General features: G+C 37.4%; 1 protein-coding gene across 1 annotated transcript in view; it reads right to left on the bottom strand.

The window, feature by feature from the left end:
- The window catches only part of DMGDH (dimethylglycine dehydrogenase), a 271,725-nt gene that overhangs the window by 90,066 nt on the left and 161,442 nt on the right, over positions 1–20,217 (bottom strand). The window contains exons 8-11 of the mRNA XM_053701370.1: positions 17,876–18,045; positions 17,245–17,398; positions 12,996–13,161; positions 2,613–2,743 (exon numbers count right to left, since the gene is read on the bottom strand). Of these exons, the coding sequence (XP_053557345.1) occupies positions 2,613–2,743; positions 12,996–13,161; positions 17,245–17,398; positions 17,876–18,045 (621 nt within the window). The remainder of the gene's footprint in view (positions 1–2,612; positions 2,744–12,995; positions 13,162–17,244; positions 17,399–17,875; positions 18,046–20,217) is intronic.

Here is a 20,217-nt window from a genome sequence, read left to right as displayed (position 1 = left end):
CAGCGTTATCTAGTAGGTTTAGAGAAATTTAGTCTGGAGACTGACCATAAACCGCTAGTCCCTCTAATTAACTCCTACGATATTGACAAAACACCCTTAAGATGCCAGAGACTTTTAATGAGACTACTCAGGTTCAATGTTCAGGCAGTGCATGTGCTGGGGAAACAACTGGTTGTGGCAGATACACTATCCAGGCTCCCGCTGGCTGCTGCTGAAGAATCCTCCACCGAATCTGAAGTGAAAGTGTATGTTGATTCAGTTCTGGCCTCTAAGTCCATTTCTTCAAGGAAACTGGAAGAAATAAAGAAAGAGACATATTTGGACACAGATCTGCAAGAGGTTATAAAGTACATAAAAGAAGGCTGGCCCGAGAGCCGGGCAGCCTGGATGTCTTTAAGTTCTTACCAGCCAGAGAGGTCGCAGCTCACGGAGCTGGAGGGGTTGGTGCTCTTCCAAGACCGCATCCTAATTCCTGTCAGCATGAGGAAGGAGATGTTAAACAGGATTCACGATGGCAACTTAGGCATTACAAAGTGCAGAGAAAGGGCAGCTACAGCTGTGTGGTGGCCTGGGATCAGCTCCGACATTGCAAATCACGTGTCTAAATGTGCCTAACGCCGGCCTACTCAGAGAAGGGAGCCCTTGATTTCTACTCCGCTGCCTGCGGGGCCGTGGCAGAAAATAGCTGCTGATTTGTGTGAACTGCACGGGAAAAAGTTCCTTGTTGTGATCGACTACTATTCCAGGTATATGGAAATTGCACCTCTGAATGATATCACAAGTCAAGCCGTTATCATTCGTCTGAAGAGCTTGTTCGCCCGGGGGGGCATTCCAATGGAGCTGGTGAGTGATAATGGTATGCAGTTCGCTTCTACAGAGTTCAGTGCTTTCAGCAGGTAATATGACTTTGTACATTCCACGTCAAGTCCACATTACCCGCAGGCCAACGGAATGGCTGAAAGGGCAGTTCAAACAAAAAAATTAATTCTAAAGCAATCTGAGCCGTACCTAGCCCTCTTGTCATACAGGGCGACGCCCATTCAAGCCACCGGGTTTAGCCCGGCACAGCTGATGCTAGGACGCCAGATTCGCACCACTTTACCCTAAGTGGGTGTCTTCAAGCCGCCTGGCCCTGTTCCTCGGGACGAACTCCTTGGAAGGGATGAAGAGGCCAAAAAGGGTTATCGTTTCTTCTACGACAGGAGACATTCTGTCAGGCCCTTACAGGAACTGAATGCGGGGCAAACGGTCAGAATTAAACTGGATGATGAGAAGAAATGGAAGACGCCTGCTACGGTAATTGGACGCTCTCCAGAACCAAGGTCTTATGTAGTCCTTACTAATGGAGGGACGGTTACACGCCGTAACCGAAGACATCTTCAGCCTGTACCTGAGAGTCTGGAACTGGATGCTTCAGTACCACCACCGGTGGGATCCCCTGTTCTAAGAGAGGTGCCTTCCCCTCAGCAAGATCGCAGCGGGGATATGTCTTTGCCTCCAGCAGACTCTTATTCACCATCTTCTGTATCAGAGGACAGTTCATGCAAAGTTACATCAAGAGGAAGAGTGGTGAAACTTCCGGCCCGATATAGGGACTGACTTTAGCTAGAACAGTGACCGGAAGTATGGGCAGAATAATCCCATAGTCACTGTCCAAGTCAGGATGTAATTAATGTTGTTTATTTTTCTGTAACCAATTTACTATACACTGTTCAAAAATGTGGTTGTATGCCCTTTGTATACTCTGTTATTTGTTATATTTAAATGTATGCTTCGCCCTTTGAAAAGGGGGAAGATGTGATGAGAGCAGGAAGTGATGTCACTAGTTTGGGGGCGGGGCTTAGGTCCGGTAGTCTGTGTCACAGTTAGTTAGTACAATCAACCTGACTAGATGTATGTTTCTGTGCTCTGTAATAAAATAGAGTTGTACCATCATTGCTGTGTCCTGCATATGTCCTGCATCTCATGACAGAAACTATCTTGGGGGCCACAAATGGCCCCAGGGGCTGTACTTTGAGACCACTGGTCTAGAGGCTGTTATTTCTGCTAAAGGAGGCTCTACTAAATATTATTGCGATATTTCTGTTGTGGTGCCCACATTTATGCACCTGTCTAATTTCATTTTGATGCACATTTTCTGTTAATCCAATAAACCTCATTTCACGACTAAAATATTACTGTGTCCTTCAGTTATTTGATAGATCAAAATGAAATTGCTGATCCAAACACCCAATTATTTATAAATGAAAATCATGGAAATTGTCAGGGGTGCCTAAACTTTTGCATACGACTGTATATATACATACACACACACACACGCACGCACTCAAAGTAAGACCTTGGGCATCTAAACCTCAACCTGAACAACCCAGCCATGCTAAAAGACTGCCCAGACTCTCTCTCTGTATATCCCAGCCACAGACTGCAGACTGCTACTGTGTTAATGTTGCCCACTGCAGCTAAGGAAACCCTCTGGGCTGCCTGAGTCCCCCGTGCCCTCTTGCCACACCCATGGAATATCTTGATCCAGCCCTCATACTATCCTAGTTCTACCTCAATGCCTTTTGTCTGAGCTTTATCAAACTGTATGTTGGAAGGTATAGAATACAAACCTAAGGTCATGAAGTTCAGAACCTGAACCAGTGACAAGCAAGAACTCTCCTGGGGACACATGAGAGACTGTGAGCTCAGCATACACACGACCTCTTGGGGTTAACATGTGGCTAATATTTGTAAAACCAGCCTGCGGATAAAAATAACAGATGTTTAGAAACATATCCATATCATACAAATATAGATCATAATTGAATTAGTACTTGTTCAATGTTAGCCCACTTATTTTATTGGATATGACAAATAGTTTACAAAGTATTCCATCTGGTGAGTAAGTGTTCCCTTAAAAGAGCATGCAATTTTAATACTTTTCAATGTAATGGATGTGTTCAGCTAGGTCCCAGTAGTGCAGGGGTTAAACACCATTATATGCAAACAACAGTGAAATAATAAAAGGCCAGATTACGAATAGAGCGCAAACGTTTGCGCACATGCGATAAGGGGTTTAAAAGTTGAAAGTAAATGTAATCGATTGAGGGCAATCGTGATTTACAATAGAATGATTACCGTGACTTCAGAGCTCTGGTTAACTGTTTCACGAAACTAAAATGTTGCACAAAACACAAATACATTACAAAGTATAGTTACACTAATAATAACACCATCTAATAAAAAAGCACACAAGTTATAAAGGCTCAAAAATATGAGATCTCAGGTGTTAGAAAAAAAATGCAGGCAAAGTGCTTTAACATAGATTATATATATATATATATATATATATATATATATATATATATATATATATATATATATAAATGTTTTATATGTGTATATATGTCTGTATATACATACACAAACACAAAAATACATATGTACACATATATAGACATATTTATAAAGTGCATTGGACCCCTTTGCAGTTAAGTTGATGAAAACATGGAAAAACATTTTTATGCAATATTCATATTTACTGTAAATATTGTACATAGCAGAATATGTTCTAAATATTTTCAAGCAGATATTCATATATATATATATATATATATATATATACATATACATATATACACACACACACAGTATATATATATATATATATATATATATATATATATATATATATATAATCACAGAGAAAACCCAGCACTCACTTACAAGCTCTCAGCTAAGATTTAAAAGCAAAAAAGTTAAGCTAAATTGCCTGTCTTGGAATGTGGGCGGGATTACCTCCCCAATCAAAAGAAAATCCATAATAAAATATTTGGGGAAATTCAATCCTGATATAGTTTTATTGCAAGAGCTGCACCTTAAACCCCTTGAGATCCCTAAACTTAAAACTAAATGGGTTGGTGGTTTCCGCTCCTTTTGATGTAAGGAAAAGAGGGGTGGCTATACTTCTAAATAAAAATCTAGAATATCAGATATTAAATTCTGTGATGGACCCAGAAGGGAGGTTCTTAATGTTGGAAATATATATTAAGAAGGTTAAATATCTATTTTGTAATATTTATGGCCCAAACTATGTTGATCAAGAGTTCTGGTCTTCCCTAGCAGTTAAATTACATAGCTATATAGGACAAAATCTTATTATTGCTGGAGATTTCAATTTACTAGCAGATGCTACTTTAGACACCCTTAAAGAGAAAGCTACACATTTTAGGGATCGGAAAGTAAAGATATTACAAACATTTTGCGCCCATTTAGGTCTTGTTGATATATGGCGGGTTCAAAATCCGGATGGTCGGGCATATACTTGCATGTTGCATGTACATCAAACAATGTCAAGAATTGACTATTTTCTAATTTCAGAGTCACTGCTTAAGTGGAGTTGGGAAGCCAAAATAGAAGACATAGGCCTCGATGATTGAAAGCTCTCTGGGCTGGCGAGATTATTAAAGAATGCTCGCCAGTCCTTCTATTTCCCTTGTGGAATGATCTAAAGCCATTTTTTACCATGAAAACAGGGTGTCTCGCTAAGGGGCGTATATTGCATTTTCATATGAAATGTGCACAACAAAATTCGTATTTTAAACATTATACAAAACAAATATTTGAATCATTCACACAAAAATAAGCAGGGAAAATTGTATTGTTAAGGTGCATCAAAAATCGTAACAAAATTCTTCACCAAAAATCGTATGTTAACAAAAACGTAAAATTAGTATCTAATTTACACAGGAATAAATCAAATTAAATATTCACAGCGTAAATCGTAATTGTAGTACAATGAATGTGCAAAAATAACACAGAAATTTGAATTTATAAATACAAAATGCAAAGCGTAATTGTTGTTTTTTCGTAAAATGGGCTGAACATGGGCGTTCCATGGGCGTATATGACAATGTCTCACTAATCCCAGCGTAATTCTATAAAGATTTTCGCACTGCAGATATCACAGTTTTTTCTCGCCAACTAAAAGGTGGCGAGCTTTTGTCAAAACAATACGAACACTTATAACCCCAATAGAAAAACAAATGCATACGAACATATAGGCGAATGTAAGATGTTATAAGCAGAAAGCAGCGTAATGTGAGTTATATTGGCTGCAGGATTTTAATTTTAAAGTGCTCCCCCTGCTCTCGGCTAACTTCACACTAAGGAGCGAAGTTTCCCTATCCAGCGAGCTCCATTACTTTTAATAGGAGCCATCTCGCAACTCGCAGGGACTGCCCCTTTTTTACGATCATTGCATCGGGGCAGCCCTGCGAGTGTCAGCGAGAAAAAGAAGGTTTGAGCTGGCGAACAATATATCATCGAGGCCATAGTAATTTCGGATCACGCGGCCATATCATTGATACATTGAATATCTTATTAATAATATCACCTTTCAGGGTTGGCTACGTCAGAAGTGGGTGGAATTTTCTAGGAATAATATAATGTATCTGAGTAAAATTGAAGTATATTGGGAGGCAGCTAAGGCGGTGTTACGTGGGGAGGTCAAAAACTATATGGTACATTGGAAGAGAAAATGCGGGCATATAGGCAGGCAACTAACTAATCAGGTCAAAAATGCCTACCGTACTTTTCTAAATAATCCATTGAAATTACATTGAGTTAAGTATATGAGAGCAAAGTCACTCCGTGACATACATATTACACAGAACAGTGCCCAAGAAGATCTTAGAATTAAAGCACTATATGGGGGACATACTGGTAGATCGGCCAAATTTTTAGCCAGGATAGCCAAAAACTCTGCGAGACAGGCCATTCCGGCAATTAAACAAGGTTTAAATAGATATACGAATCAGGTGGATATGGAGAGAGTGTTTGTTCAGTTTTTTCAGGAGATATATAAAGCAGATTCTTTCAACATTTCTGAAAAGAGAAAGGCCAAATCGTGGCCGAAACGCGTTGACAGACATACTGGTGAGCTTGATTCTTATACCACTATTGTCCCTTATATACAGTATTGCACTATTGTTTCTTTTTTCTCTTTCAGGCTTTTCATCATTTTATATTTTTACATTTTTGTGATATTGACTTTATGAACAACATTTCTATATATACTATATGGACTTCCATCATAGACACTAACAATATCACTTACCAGTTGGTAACTACGACCTCCGGATCTGGCACCTAGGGTGCTGAAGCGGCTCTGTGTTTAGGAGCACCTATATAGAATCTCTGCCAATTTAGACTTTTGCCCATCAAAATTTATATTTGTTTTACGTAATTTTACACTTTTGGATTGCGGATAATTTTGTTTTATTTTTCAAGGGGATTATTCATTTATTTTTGAAAATTCACATTATTTTCATCTGTCTCACATTTTTTCATCTGTTCAAGATTGATCTACATTGAACTATATATATATTTTTCTATATTTCTTTATTTTTATATATATTTTTTATATATTTTTTTCTTTTTTTTTTCACTAGCGCTAGTGTGGATTCACATTTCTCTGGGGTTAAACACCTACTTTTTGCATCAACGTCACGTTCTTTCACAGCCCCTCCTCCACTTGGTCCGGTAACGGATCTCACACGCCTTTGATTATTGCATTATTTTTTTAATTTTATATTGAAGTTTGAACGAATGTTTTTACACCATCATGTGCTGAGATTTTAATGTTTATTTGAAAGTTGATATATTGTTTATTGTTACACATCACATTGGTCTGATCTGAACCACAGTCCACACATTTTTTTCATCCACTGACAATAGAACCATATCTAGAACGCCAAAGTCAGGTAACCGACTTATTAATCTATCCTAAACACACATAAGAACTTTGAAGATAGCTACATTCAAGGTTTTGTATAACTAAAGTAGCCAGGTACAAAACTCCTGGAATATTTCATGGATCCATGAACAGAATTTTACTGTATTTATATATGAACATTGTGTTTTAACATTTTATCTGTGATTTTAATTTGAATGTATATGGAATAAATTATTCGCCAGAATTTAGTTTCCAGCCTTTTAAGCTATTCAGCGCTTACTATCGCCCCCTATTCTATGTTGATCAAGAGTTCTGGTCTTCCCTAGCAGTTAAATTACATAGCTATATAGGACAAAATCTTATTATTGCTGGAGATTTCAATTTACTAGCAGATGCTACTTTAGACACCCTTAAAGAGAAAGCTACACATTTTAGGGATCGGAAATTAAAGATATTACAAACATTTTGCGCCCATTTAGGTCTTGTTGATATATGGCGGGTTCAAAATCCGGATGGTCGGGCATATACTTGCATGTTGCATGTACATCAAACAATGTCAAGAATTGACTATTTTCTAATTTCAGAGTCACTGCTTAAGTGGAGTTGGGAAGCCAAAATAGAAGACATAGTAATTTCGGATCACGCGGCCATATCATTGATACATTGAATATCTTATTAATAATATCACCTTTCAGGGTTGGCTACGTCAGAAGTGGGTGGAATTTTCTAGGAATAATATAATGTATCTGAGTAAAATTGAAGTATATTGGGAGGCAGCTAAGGCGGTGTTACGTGGGGAGGTCAAAAACTATATGGTACATTGGAAGAGAAAATGCGGGCATATAGGCAGGCAACTAACTAATCAGGTCAAAAATGCCTACCGTACTTTTCTAAATAATCCTTTGAAATTACATTGGGTTAAGTATATGAGAGCAAAGTCACTCCGTGACATACATATTACACAGAACAGTGCCCAAGAAGATCTTAGAATTAAAGCACTATATGGGGGACATACTGGTAGATCGGCCAAATTTTTAGCCAGGATAGCCAAAAACTCTGCGAGACAGGCCATTCCGGCAATTAAACAAGGTTCAAATAGATATACGAATCAGGTGGATATGGAGATAGTGTTTGTTCAGTTTTTTCAGGCGATATATAAAGCAGATTCTTTCAACATCTCTGAAAAAGATAGAATTTTGGAATAAAATTTAGATACCAAAACTCTCAGTAGAAGCTCTGAATGCCATCAATGCTGCCATCACCGATGAAGAAATCTTATGGGCCATTAAGAAATCTAAACCAAATAAAGCGCCAGGGCCAGATGCTCTGCCTATAGAATTCTACAGAATTCTACAAAAGCAAACTCTACCAATATTGAACAAATTATTCAATTTATATTTTTCAGAAAATTCTGCTTGCTCACCATATTTTGCGGCGGCCAACATCTCCTTAATCTTGAAAAAAGATAAAGACCCGGAACTACTGAGCTCATACAGGCCATTTTCAGTTTTGAATACTGACTACAAGTTGCTGGCCACAATTTTAGCTAATCGGTTGAAGCCACATATTGGAGAATTAATACATGAAAATCAGTCTGGATTTATGCCAGGTCGAAACCCGGTAAGAAACATGAGGAAAGTCCAGGTTCTTATAGAGTCCATTTGGAACAAACATAAGAATGTGGGACCCCATGGGTTGCAGGATAAATCTATATGAACAGTCGATGCCGAGAAGGCTTTTGACCATATTGGTTGGGATAATTTGTTTTACTCTTTAGGGAAATTTGGGCTTTCCGGTAATTTCAGTAATTTCATCAGACTGATTTATAGCTCCCCTACCTCGGCAATTATTATCAATAATACGATTTTGCAACGCCTGATATTACAGAGAGGGACTAGACAGGGTTGTCCACTCTCTCCGTTGCTCTTTAATATTTGTTTAGCACCTCTAGCGATTCTGCTACATCAAGAATTAGAAGGCATTTATTGGGCGGGCGATAAATTGGTCTTGATGTTGTATGCGGATGACCTATTGTTATTTATATCTAATGTGAAAGAGTCACTCCCAATAATTCAGAATATTATTACACAATTCGGAACAATTTCGGGGTATAAGGTGAATATTCTGAAATCAGAACTGCTGTGGTTATATAAAAATCCAGCAATTATAATTACTCATCCTTTTGCGGAAGTAATTCAAATAACATACCTTGGCCTCAGACTCACCAAAAACCCAGAGGAGTGGTATGAGCTAAACTATATATATTGTCTGCGACAATGTGTGAGGAAATTGGAGGAGTGGACGTCCTTACCTATCTCGCTATCAGCCCGAGTGAATATGATCAAAGCAATTATTTTCCCTAAATTTTTGTATATTCTCCAAAATATGCCACTTATTTTGCATGGAAAAGATTTTATTAAATATAATAAGGCTTGCACTAGATTCCTTTGGAATAATGCAAAGCCACAGATTGCTTTGTACCGCCTTATGAATTCTAAATTGGCTGCGGGTTTAGCGTTACCTAATATTCAAGTATATAATCTAATTATTTCTGTCAGATTCGCAACAGATTGGATAACGGAAAAAGACCAAATTTCTTCATTTAGATGGGAATCGCAATTAGTGGCACCCTTTCAACTAAAAGCACTATTACACTGTCCTCTGACTGCACTCCCTTCGAATGTGTTTCACTTATGTTTATTTAAAAATGTTATAGTTGCATGGCAAAAATTATGCACTCAGAGTATTCTCCGTATGTATCCCAGTATTTACCCATATGTAGTAACCCCAAATTTGGTCCTGGGCTGTCAAATAAGATTTTTAAAGCTTGGGAAAGAAAAGGGCTTAAACATATGGGTCAAATTATGGGAACAGATGGTCAAACAATACTGTTCACTGAATTATGTGAAAAGTTTGCGCTCTCGTCACGTGAATTTTATGCGTATCTTCAAGTTCGTCACTTTTTCACGGAACTATCCCAAAAATATGGGGTAAATTGGTCGTTGGGCGTATTGCAAGATAGGATAATTAGTTATCGAAACGGACGTCACTCAATTTCTTCAATATACTTATTGTTAAACCAGAAATCATCTAGATTGCAGGTCAATGATATGGTAACAAAATGGCAAAAACGGTTTCCAGATATAAATGAACAGATTATTATTAAGAGCTTTAAAGTAATACAACAAGCCTGGGTTCCAACATCTTGGAGAGAATCTCATATTAAAGTTTGTCTCCATAGCTATCTCACCCCAGGAATTTTGTCCAAATGGTATAAAATTATAGTACCTTGCTCCAGATGTGGGGCTGCGGAAGCAAATACCTTCCACTGTTTCTGGCAATGCCCTAAAATTCTACAGTTATGGAAAAAAACTAATTACTGGATGAATGCAATTTTACATCTGGACCATCAGTTGGACCCTAAGGAGATATTTTTTCTGGCTAAATTTCTAGGGGTGGCTAAAAACTTTAAACTTATAAATACTATTAAATTATGTGGGCGTAATCTTATTTTAAAACATTTGAAGGCTCGCTCAGCACCTAAGTTCGCCTATCTTAAAAAGGTACTAATAACACAGTATACGATGGAACAAATCAATCTGCCATATCCGAATGAAGAACATTTACCCTTGTTTTTCAAGAAATGGGAGAGTTTTATTAGGTCAGTACCAATAGCCTGTCAAAAACAATTGATTAAACCATTTAGTAACTCAGTATATGTTCAAACAAATATATATGCTGGTCACTTTCCTGAATATTGGGTAGTTGGGAGCGAGTGAGGAGGGTGAGGGGTAGAGTGGTGGAGAGGAATCTTCCCCCTTTTTTTTTCTTTCTTTCTTTTGTTTCGGTTTTTGTTTGTTTGTTTGTGTATGTGTCTGTTAGGATCAAGATATGCAAGGTTTATGTAGAATAGGTGAGGTTGTTCTTTATGTCATTCTGTTATGTGCACCCTTCCTATGTATAATTGGAAATAGTGATATATTATAAAATGGTGGTTAAATTAATTTGCAGATTAAACAGGAATATTGTCAGTTTAGTAATATGGTGCTAATCAAGATGGTTTATTAGCTTGAATATTCAGATACTGATTATTAGATGTATTGTTTGTAGTTCTGTTCAAATGCTAATCTGTACTGAAGAGATGTTTTTGATTATTTTGTTATAAATAAAGATTTAAAAAAAAAAAAAAAAAAAAAAGCAAAATCGGAAAGGTTAGTTACCGCATCTGGCCAAATGGGACAAGCCCAGGTACCTCGTCAAGGTCCTTTCCAATACCTGGGATCCTAAAACAGCCACACAATGCAAGCTTTCAAATCCAAACAAACTGGAACCAAGGGAAGGGTGCACAGGAATATGTAATCACCCTAGACATATACAAAACACGGAAGGGAACTGCACTCTCATACTGGACCGGGTACACATCCCATGACCCTGCAACATGCTCAGCCTTGGGTGCCACTGGCACTCACAGGAAGCTGTGCTGCTCACAGAGTCACGGGCAGTTAACCCCAGTCAGGTCTGGGTGCAAGAACCATAGGGAAAATTACAAAACAAATTAATACAACACACAGAGAAAACCCAGCACTCACTTACAAGCTCTCAGCTAAGATTTAAAAGCAAAAATGGAAAGGTTAGTTACCGCATCTGGCCAAATGGGACAAGCCCAGGTACCTCGTCAAGGTCCTTTCCAATACCTGGGACCCTAAAACAGCCACACAATGCAAGCTTTCAAATCCAAACAAACTGGGAACAAGGGAAGGGTGCACAGGAATATGTAATCACCCTAGACATATACAAAACACGGAAGGGAACTGCACTCTCATACTGGACCGGGTACACATCCCATGACCCTGCAACATGCTCAGCCCTGGGTGCCACTGGCACTCACAGGAAGCTGTGCTGCTCACAGAGTCACAGGCAGTTAACCCCAGTCAGGTCTGGGTGCAAGAACCATAGGGAAAATTACAAAACAAATTAATACAACACACAGAGAAAACCCAGCACTCACTTACAAGCTCTCAGCTAAGATTTAAAAGCAAAAATGGAAAGATTAGTTACCGCATCTGGCCAAATGGGACAAGCCCAGGTACCTCGTCAAGGTCCTTTCCAATACCTGGGACCCTAAAACAGCAACACAATGCAAGCTTTCAAATCCAAACAAACTGGGAACAAGGGAAGGGTGCACAGGAATATGTAATCACCCTAGACATATACAAATATTTTTGGATTTGAAAGCTTGCATTGTGTGGCTGTTTTAGGGTCCCAGGTATTGGAAAGGACCTTGACGATGTACATGGGCTTGTCCCATTTGGCCAGATGCGGTAACTAACCTTTCCATTTTTGCTTTTAAATCTTAGCTGAGAGCTTGTAAGTGAGTGCTGGGTTTTCTCTGTGTGTTGTATTAATTTGTTTTGTAATTTTCCCTATGGTTCTTGCACCCAGACCTGACTGGGGTTAACTGCTTGTGACTCTGTGAGCAGCACAGCTTCCTGTGAGTGCCAGTGGCACCCAGGGCTGAGCATGTTGCAGGGTCATGGGATGTATACCCGGTCCAGTATGAGAGTGCAGTTCCCTTCCGTGTTTTGTATATATATATATAGGAATGGATATATATTGTTCAAAACAACAGCAGATATATGTAGAAATATTTATAAATAAACAGAACATATTCTGCTATGTGAAGAACAATGGAATGTGAAATATTCATATTTTCATGTTTGGTTAGCGCATATGGGGTGTGGGGTTCTCCATGGGCACACACGCGATATTGTACGTTCAGCTTTTTGCGCTACTAAGGTTAGCGCGCAATTGAAAACAGTTTACTTTCAACTTTTAACACGAGCGCAACACGACGAGCGCAAAAAGCTTACTTCTAGCGCAATTAGAAAGAAAGAAAGCTTTTAGGCAAATTGCTATTCTTAAACAGTTGTGTTATAATAAATAACAAATAGTTCATAAATAGTATAAAATAAGTTTTAATAGTAGTTAATAAGTAAAATAGTTTTAAAATAAGACATTCTTTTTGGAGACAATGCAGTTGCATACACATTCTAAATCAATTTTTTTATTTTAATCCTGTCCTCAGGCCTCTCTAACAGGGCAGATTTACAGGATTACCTTGGGTGAGAGCAGGTAAAATAACCGTGTTTACTAATCAGCTGATTATTTCATCTGTGCTCCAGCTCAGATATCCTGAAAATCTGACCTGTTAGGGAGGCCTTAAGACAGGTTTGAGATGCCTGTTCTAAATCAAATATTCTGCTTTATGAATTTGTACCTTTGGAATGACATTTGCAAGTATGTGGTCCAATAGTTTAACAGCATCATTGCCTTTGACTCTAAATTTGCCAAATGGAGTTAAGTCAATTACTCCAACTTTTTCCATGACTTGGTTATACTCTCTCCTAACCGGTTCAAACCAGTTTGTTCTTCGGTAACTAGGTCTGTTAAAAAAAAATGTACAAAAAAATAAATTTTAGTTAACATAATATAAATATATTTATAGAAACAAATCTGTAAGCACAATGCTTAAGCCCTTACTCTAATACATTAAACAACATAGCTACGGTGCGGTTTTCTTGGGTATGGGGTCTGTGCATATAGCAAACGGTAAAGAACGACTTATTCTCTATCAGACCTAATAAGACAAGAAATGAAATATGCTTAAATATTTTCATGTAACCATTTCTGTATGAAGAATGACCACTACATACCACCCACTCTCCTTTTAAGTGCTGAAGATATCACCTAGTGGTCCACTGATTTACCAGGATTGCTTTTTGACTAGGGGGTAAATGAAAATGTGCTGCAGATAATAGACGATAGAGGCGCATAGTGATATCATCATATACCTATATGAAGTTGCCTCATAGCTATTTTTAATGTTATTTATATGCGCATGAGACCCCTCACTTGAAATTGAAAATTAAAAAAAATAAAAAAAAACAAAAAAAAACAATGTAATATGATGACATAATGAAAGTATAAGGAACACTCATAGTACAAAGATCTGTAAAGAATCAACAAGGTTTATAATGCCTTTTCACCAAGAAATAATATATTATTAATGTTGCTGCACATCTACTGTAGTGAATTCATCTTAAACACTGAAATATAAACCTTCAAAGTGACGTTTTTCTAATGTTGCTTAAAGTGATGGTAAACTTTACACGTTTTAAAATAAGGTCTGGCATGTAAGTGATGTTTTACATTGACTATAATTGATCACTTCTTATAAATATTCGCTGTAACTTACTTTTTAATCTATCCATACCATTCCAATACCTTGTGCTCCAGCCGCTCACTTCAAAACTCATATTTTTCGTGAGCGAACGGTTTAAACTCTCCTCCAATCGGCGCTCTAGCCGTATATTACTTTATTTTTATAGCCCTGATTAAAGTCCCTGTAAAATATAGCTTAGATTCTGGACCTGATTTTAAAACATGTAAAGTTTACCATCATTTTAGTTGAAATAATTTTTATTGAGTACAATACATAATGATAAAGATTCCAATGGCCATACTACTATCAGCCACCCCAACACTGGGTATTGTATAACAGTAGTCTCTCTAGTATCTTGTAAAGTCCCATGTATAGAGTAGACTCATGGTAATTTATCCGATTGCAACTCATTTTACAGGTTTTATAGCCATTACAGTTTTCAGGCAAAAACTTATACAAGTATAGAACAATCAAATAAAATAAAGAACAATAATAAACAATCAATATAGGTCACTGTTTTCTCACCCCCCCCCCCCAATCCCTTCTTGTTCTATCCCTTATATGTCACATTCCGTTTAGTGTAACAAATATCTTAAGGTCCCCTAATCTCCTCAATTTCTAAGTTTTAGTTGTGGTCGCTATTAGCCCCCTCCATTATCCAGTAAAAATAGATCTTGCTAAAGGTATCCATAGTGTTTTGCAAGTGAGCAGCTGTCTCATACATTGCGCACATGTTTTTATTTTGATAATAATCTCCAACAACTCTGGAACTCCTGTCTTCCAGTATTTAGCAATAGAAGATCTGACAATAGTGAATATGATTCTAAAAAATGTATTAATATCAGTATTGTAATTCTTGTTTCTAGTGTTCAATAGAGCTTGTGGGGCTAAAACTACAATTTGATCTCCTAATAGTCTGGACAGGAGATCCGACACCCGCCTCCAAATTTCCCTGACTCTGGGGCACTCCCACCACATATGCATGTAGGTTCCTTTAGTCTGGCACCCTCTATAACAATTGCTTGAGCTTCCTTTGACGGAATGTGCCGTCCTTTCAGGAGTCAGGTACCATCGGAACACAGATTTGATACAATTTCCCCTCAAGTCTGCGCTCAATAATCCCCTACTGGCCTCATATGTCATCAAATTCCACTCCTCCCCCGTTATGTCCATCTCTAAAGCCTTTTCCCACCTTCTAATAATGGGTGGTTCGCTCTTAATTTTATATGATTGGATAGCAAGATACATGTGTGTAATGGCTTGTTTGGGTCTGTTTGTCGCGCTACATTGTCTCTCAAGTGTCGTGGTCTGTGTCCCACAGCCCTTCTGCGTATAAGTGCGGACGGCAGATAATATCTGTAGGTATAAAAACCAATGCGCATGGGTGAATTTGAAATAGAAGCATTTTTGCTTCTAATAAAAGTTATTACTGTTTTTTCTGCAGCATACGCACATATCCTGTGAGGGCCCTTGCACAAGTAAGTACACACAATCTTTTCAGTGGCTTGTATGAGACAAATGGCGTCTTCAGAAACAACAAACACCACTGCCAGCTCTGCATGGTGTTTGAATACTGAGGAAGGGCCGACCTTTCTCTTGCATGCAAAAGAAGCCAGAATTTAGTTAGAATGTTTCAATAAAATAATAAATGTAGTTTCCTTGCAAGATTAAAGTGATAGGAAAGACAAGATTAAACTTGCAGGATTCAGATAGAGCAGGTCATTTTAAGACACTTTTAAATTTACTTCTATTTTCATATGTGCTTTGTTCCCTTGGTATATCTTGCTGAAAAAGAATATGCACGTATCCTACACCAGTGAGAGCTTGCTGCTGATTGGTGCCTGCACACATTTGTCTCTTGTGATTGGCTTACTAGATGTGTTCAGCTGCCAGTAGTGCAATGCTGTTCCTTCACTGAAGGATAAGAAGAGAATGAAACAAATTTGATAATAGCAGTACATTGGAAAGTTGTTTAAAATGGTATGTTCTATCCAAATCATCAAAGAAAAATTTGGGGTTTTCTGTCCCTTTAATATATTTTTATAACAAAGTTGTATTGTTCTAGAATTTGTATAAATTTCTGAAGTTATATTGATCTTGTATTTCTATTTTATTTTAGTATATTTGGGATGTATAGATTTGAGTACAGACGAGGCCTCGGCTAGATCACACAGACTAGCAATGACTTATGGCTTGGTATATATGGCACCTAACAGTGGATTTATTTAATCTAGAGAGAGAAATTTGTAACAATTACAAAAGCCTCAGTTTAAAATAGGGAATTCAGAAATTTCAGAATCACACATTTCTCTTGCTTCTTTTACCAAAAGTTTGTGTCTCTATGTGATGTAATTATAAAATCAAGTGCCCAAATAGAGCTTCTGGACTGATCTTTACTAGGGTTTAAGGCCCCCCCCCAAAAAAAAAAAAAAAAAATAGGCTGTTTTTATTTAAAAAAAAAAAAAAAAAAAAAAGAATTTAAATTTTAATAATAATAAAAACAGAGCTCAACATGAAATGTCAAACCTAGAGGAGATTCAAAGCACATTTTGTAGTTACAATACAAACAAATGTGTAGCAAAAAATGTTTACACAGAGGGCTTGCTTGTAAACACATTAACATGATGCAGCATAGCTGTAAAATCTGTCCAGAAAATAACACATTAACATCTCTATGTAAAAGAAGATATTTTACCTCACAATTTCTTCAGCTCCCCAGAGTAAGTGCTCTGTGAGAAGCTATCCTTCAGCTAGATGCTGTCATCTGCATAGTGAAAAAAATAACAGCCAATCAGCATCTTCAGTACTTAGTTCATACTTTGCTTTACTGTGATCTCATGAGATGTCACTATAATCTCATGGGATTTCATAGTAAACTTTCATACACTGAGGAAGGAAATAATATGACTGTACTGCACATGCCAGAAACACACTCCCTGGGAAGTCCCAAGACTAGCATGATTGGATACTTGGGGTCCCTTATCAATGGAATGTGGCTACTGAGGATATTTTGAGATAAAATTTATTTTTTACATAGAGATGTCCAGGTGTTATTTTCTAGTCAACGTTTTACAGATATTTTGCACCACTTTCAAGAGATTCACCATTTGGGTAACATATCACTTTAATTTTCAAATTCTGATTAAGAGAAAGCAATACAAATACATTTCCTGCTTAATTACATTTGCATGAGAAAAAACAATGACAATAACATTGTTTTTTGGCCATCATTTCTCTATGTGGGTGTTCTAGTTAACACATCTTTAAAACCTTTGTACTTGAAATACACTAATAAGAAACTTACTTGTATCCAGTGTCATCTCCTGGTTTGTAGAACCAATGAGGTTGTTCCCATCCTGCATGGAATCCCATTGAACATTTTGTCTTGAGTGTTTCATAGACTCCACTTACTCTTTCTGTTGGCCTTCCTGCAAACCTTTCTTCTTTAGGATAGCCAACTAAACAAGAAACATCTATTTGAGTACATAAACAACCTCACAATGATAATTTTCAGAGCAAACAATCATACATTTATTATTAGTTTCATAAGTAATATTTTATTACAATCAGTTAAGCTCCTTAAGGGTTTCTTCAAAAAACCTGTTCAAAAAGAAATCATTAAATGTTTATATTAGAAAGTCTCACATTATGACGTCTATAACTTACACCAGAGTTTTCACATCTCCAGTCCTCTGGCCCAATAAAAAGCCAGATTTTCAGTATTACCTTGCATGACAGTAGGTTAGCTAACCACAATTACTGATCTGCTGATTATACCAAGTGTGCTACAACTTCAGATATATAGAAAATCTGGAATGTTAGTGGTCCTTTTGGACTGGAACCTAGAAGTCGGAGTACAGTATTATCCTATATTGGAAGAACAGAGCCATACACATCTAGGACTGGGTGCACTTATTTCAATGGCAATGAATTACCAATGTTGTTGAATCCATATGATTCTCTTGCTTTCAGTGCTGTGTATTGGGTTGTGGTCCATTTTCCGTATCGATTTGGATCTAATTCAATAAGATCAAATGGAGGTTCTCCTTCAATAATCCAGTCACTTAAGAATTTGCCAATACCTCCTGCATGGATTATGCCATATCTTAAATACCAAAATACAAGAATATATTTAGGTTACATAGCTTACATACAACCATGTATTCACATGTCTGTGCAACAATATTATTTATAGAGAATCTTCTTGTAGATCATACCTATTATAAATATCAGTATGCTGCAACAAATAAAAAACAGTAAATATCAGTATGCTGCAACAAATAAAAAACAGTAAAGTCAAAAATGTTCTATTATGATTCATAAAGAGCATTCAATTTAAAGGGATAGTAAACACCAAAATGTTATTGTTTAAAAAGATAGCTAATCCCTTTATTTACCATTCCCCAGTTTTGCATAACCAACACTGTTACAGAAATATACTTGTTACCTAGGTAATTACCTTGTATCTAAGCTTCTGCTGACTGCCTCCTTATCTGAGATCTTTTGACTGACATGCATGTTAGGCAATTAGTGCTGACTCTTAAATAACTTTACGTGCGTGAGCACAGTGTTATCTATATGAAACACATGAACTAACACCCTCTAGTTGTGAAAAACTGTCAAATGCATTTAGGTGAGAGGCGGCCTTCAAGGGCTTAGAAATTAGCATATGATACTACCTAGGTTTAGCTTTCAACTAAGAATAACAAGAGAACAAAGCAAATTTGATGATAAAAGTAAATTAGAAAGTTGTTTGAAATTACATGCCCTATATGAATCATGAAAGTTTAATTTGGACTTTACTATCCCTTTACAAATCTTTCTAATTTACTTCTATAAATCTAATTTGCTTTATTTTCTTGGTATCCAGTAGTGCATTGAGAGAACATTAGATAATAGGCTAAACTCTTCTGACCACATTTTAATCTGTAACAACTAATGGTGTGTAAGTGGTTCAGTAACAAACATCTTTATGTAAATCCTGTGTTCACTGAGTCTGTAACTTGCCTTAAATGAATATAAAGTGGGTTATTAATTGTTGTTATTTCATACTAGCCATAAATAAATTACTTTATCAAAAAAATAAACATCTCTTATTAGGAGAACGGCAATGTATAAGTGTGTAAATATAATTTTGTGCTATAGTGATTTAAATAACAGAATTTATGTTTACCTGATAAATTACTTTCTCCAACGGTGTGTCCGGTCCACGGCGTCATCCTTACTTGTGGGATATTCTCTTCCCCAACAGGAAATGGCAAAGAGCCCAGCAAAGCTGGTCACATGATCCCTCCTAGGCTCCGCCTACCCCAGTCATTCGACCGACGTTAAGGAGGAATATTTGCATAGGAGAAACCATATGGTACCGTGGTGACTGTAGTTAAAGAAAATAAATTATCAGACCTGATTAAAAAAACCAGGGCGGGCCGTGGACCGGACACACCGTTGGAGAAAGTAATTTATCAGGTAAACATAAATTCTGTTTTCTCCAACATAGGTGTGTCCGGTCCACGGCGTCATCCTTACTTGTGGGAACCAATACCAAAGCTTTAGGACACGGATGAAGGGAGGGAGCAAATCAGGTCACCTAAATGGAAGGCACCACGGCTTGCAAAACCTTTCTCCCAAAAATAGCCTCAGAAGAAGCAAAAGTATCAAACTTGTAAAATTTGGTAAAAGTGTGCAGTGAAGACCAAGTCGCTGCCCTACATATCTGATCAACAGAAGCCTCGTTCTTGAAGGCCCATGTGGAAGCCACAGCCCTAGTGGAATGAGCCGTGATTCTTTCGGGAGGCTGCCGTCCGGCAGTCTCGTAAGCCAATCTGATGATGCTTTTAATCCAAAAAGAGAGAGAGGTAGAAGTTGCTTTTTGACCTCTCCTTTTACCGGAATAAACAACAAACAAGGAAGATGTTTGTCTAAAATCCTTTGTAGCATCTAAATAGAATTTTAGAGCGCGAACAACATCCAGATTGTGCAACAAACGTTCCTTCTTTGACACTGGTTTCGGACACAGAGAAGGTACGATAATCTCCTGGTTAATGTTTTTGTTAGAAACAACTTTTGGAAGAAAACCAGGTTTAGTACGTAAAACCACCTTATCTGCATGGAACACCAGATAAGGAGGAGAACACTGCAGAGCAGATAATTCTGAAACTCTTCTAGCAGAAGAAATCGCAACTAAAAACAAAACTTTCCAAGATAATAACTTAATATCAACGGAATGTAGGGGTTCAAACGGAACCCCCTGAAGAACTGAAAGAACTAAGTTGAGACT

This window comes from Bombina bombina, chromosome 2 (genome assembly GCF_027579735.1).
Source record: "Bombina bombina isolate aBomBom1 chromosome 2, aBomBom1.pri, whole genome shotgun sequence".
Lineage (NCBI taxonomy): Eukaryota > Metazoa > Chordata > Amphibia > Anura > Bombinatoridae > Bombina > Bombina bombina.
This window is presented reverse-complemented; position numbering and strand designations above follow the sequence as displayed.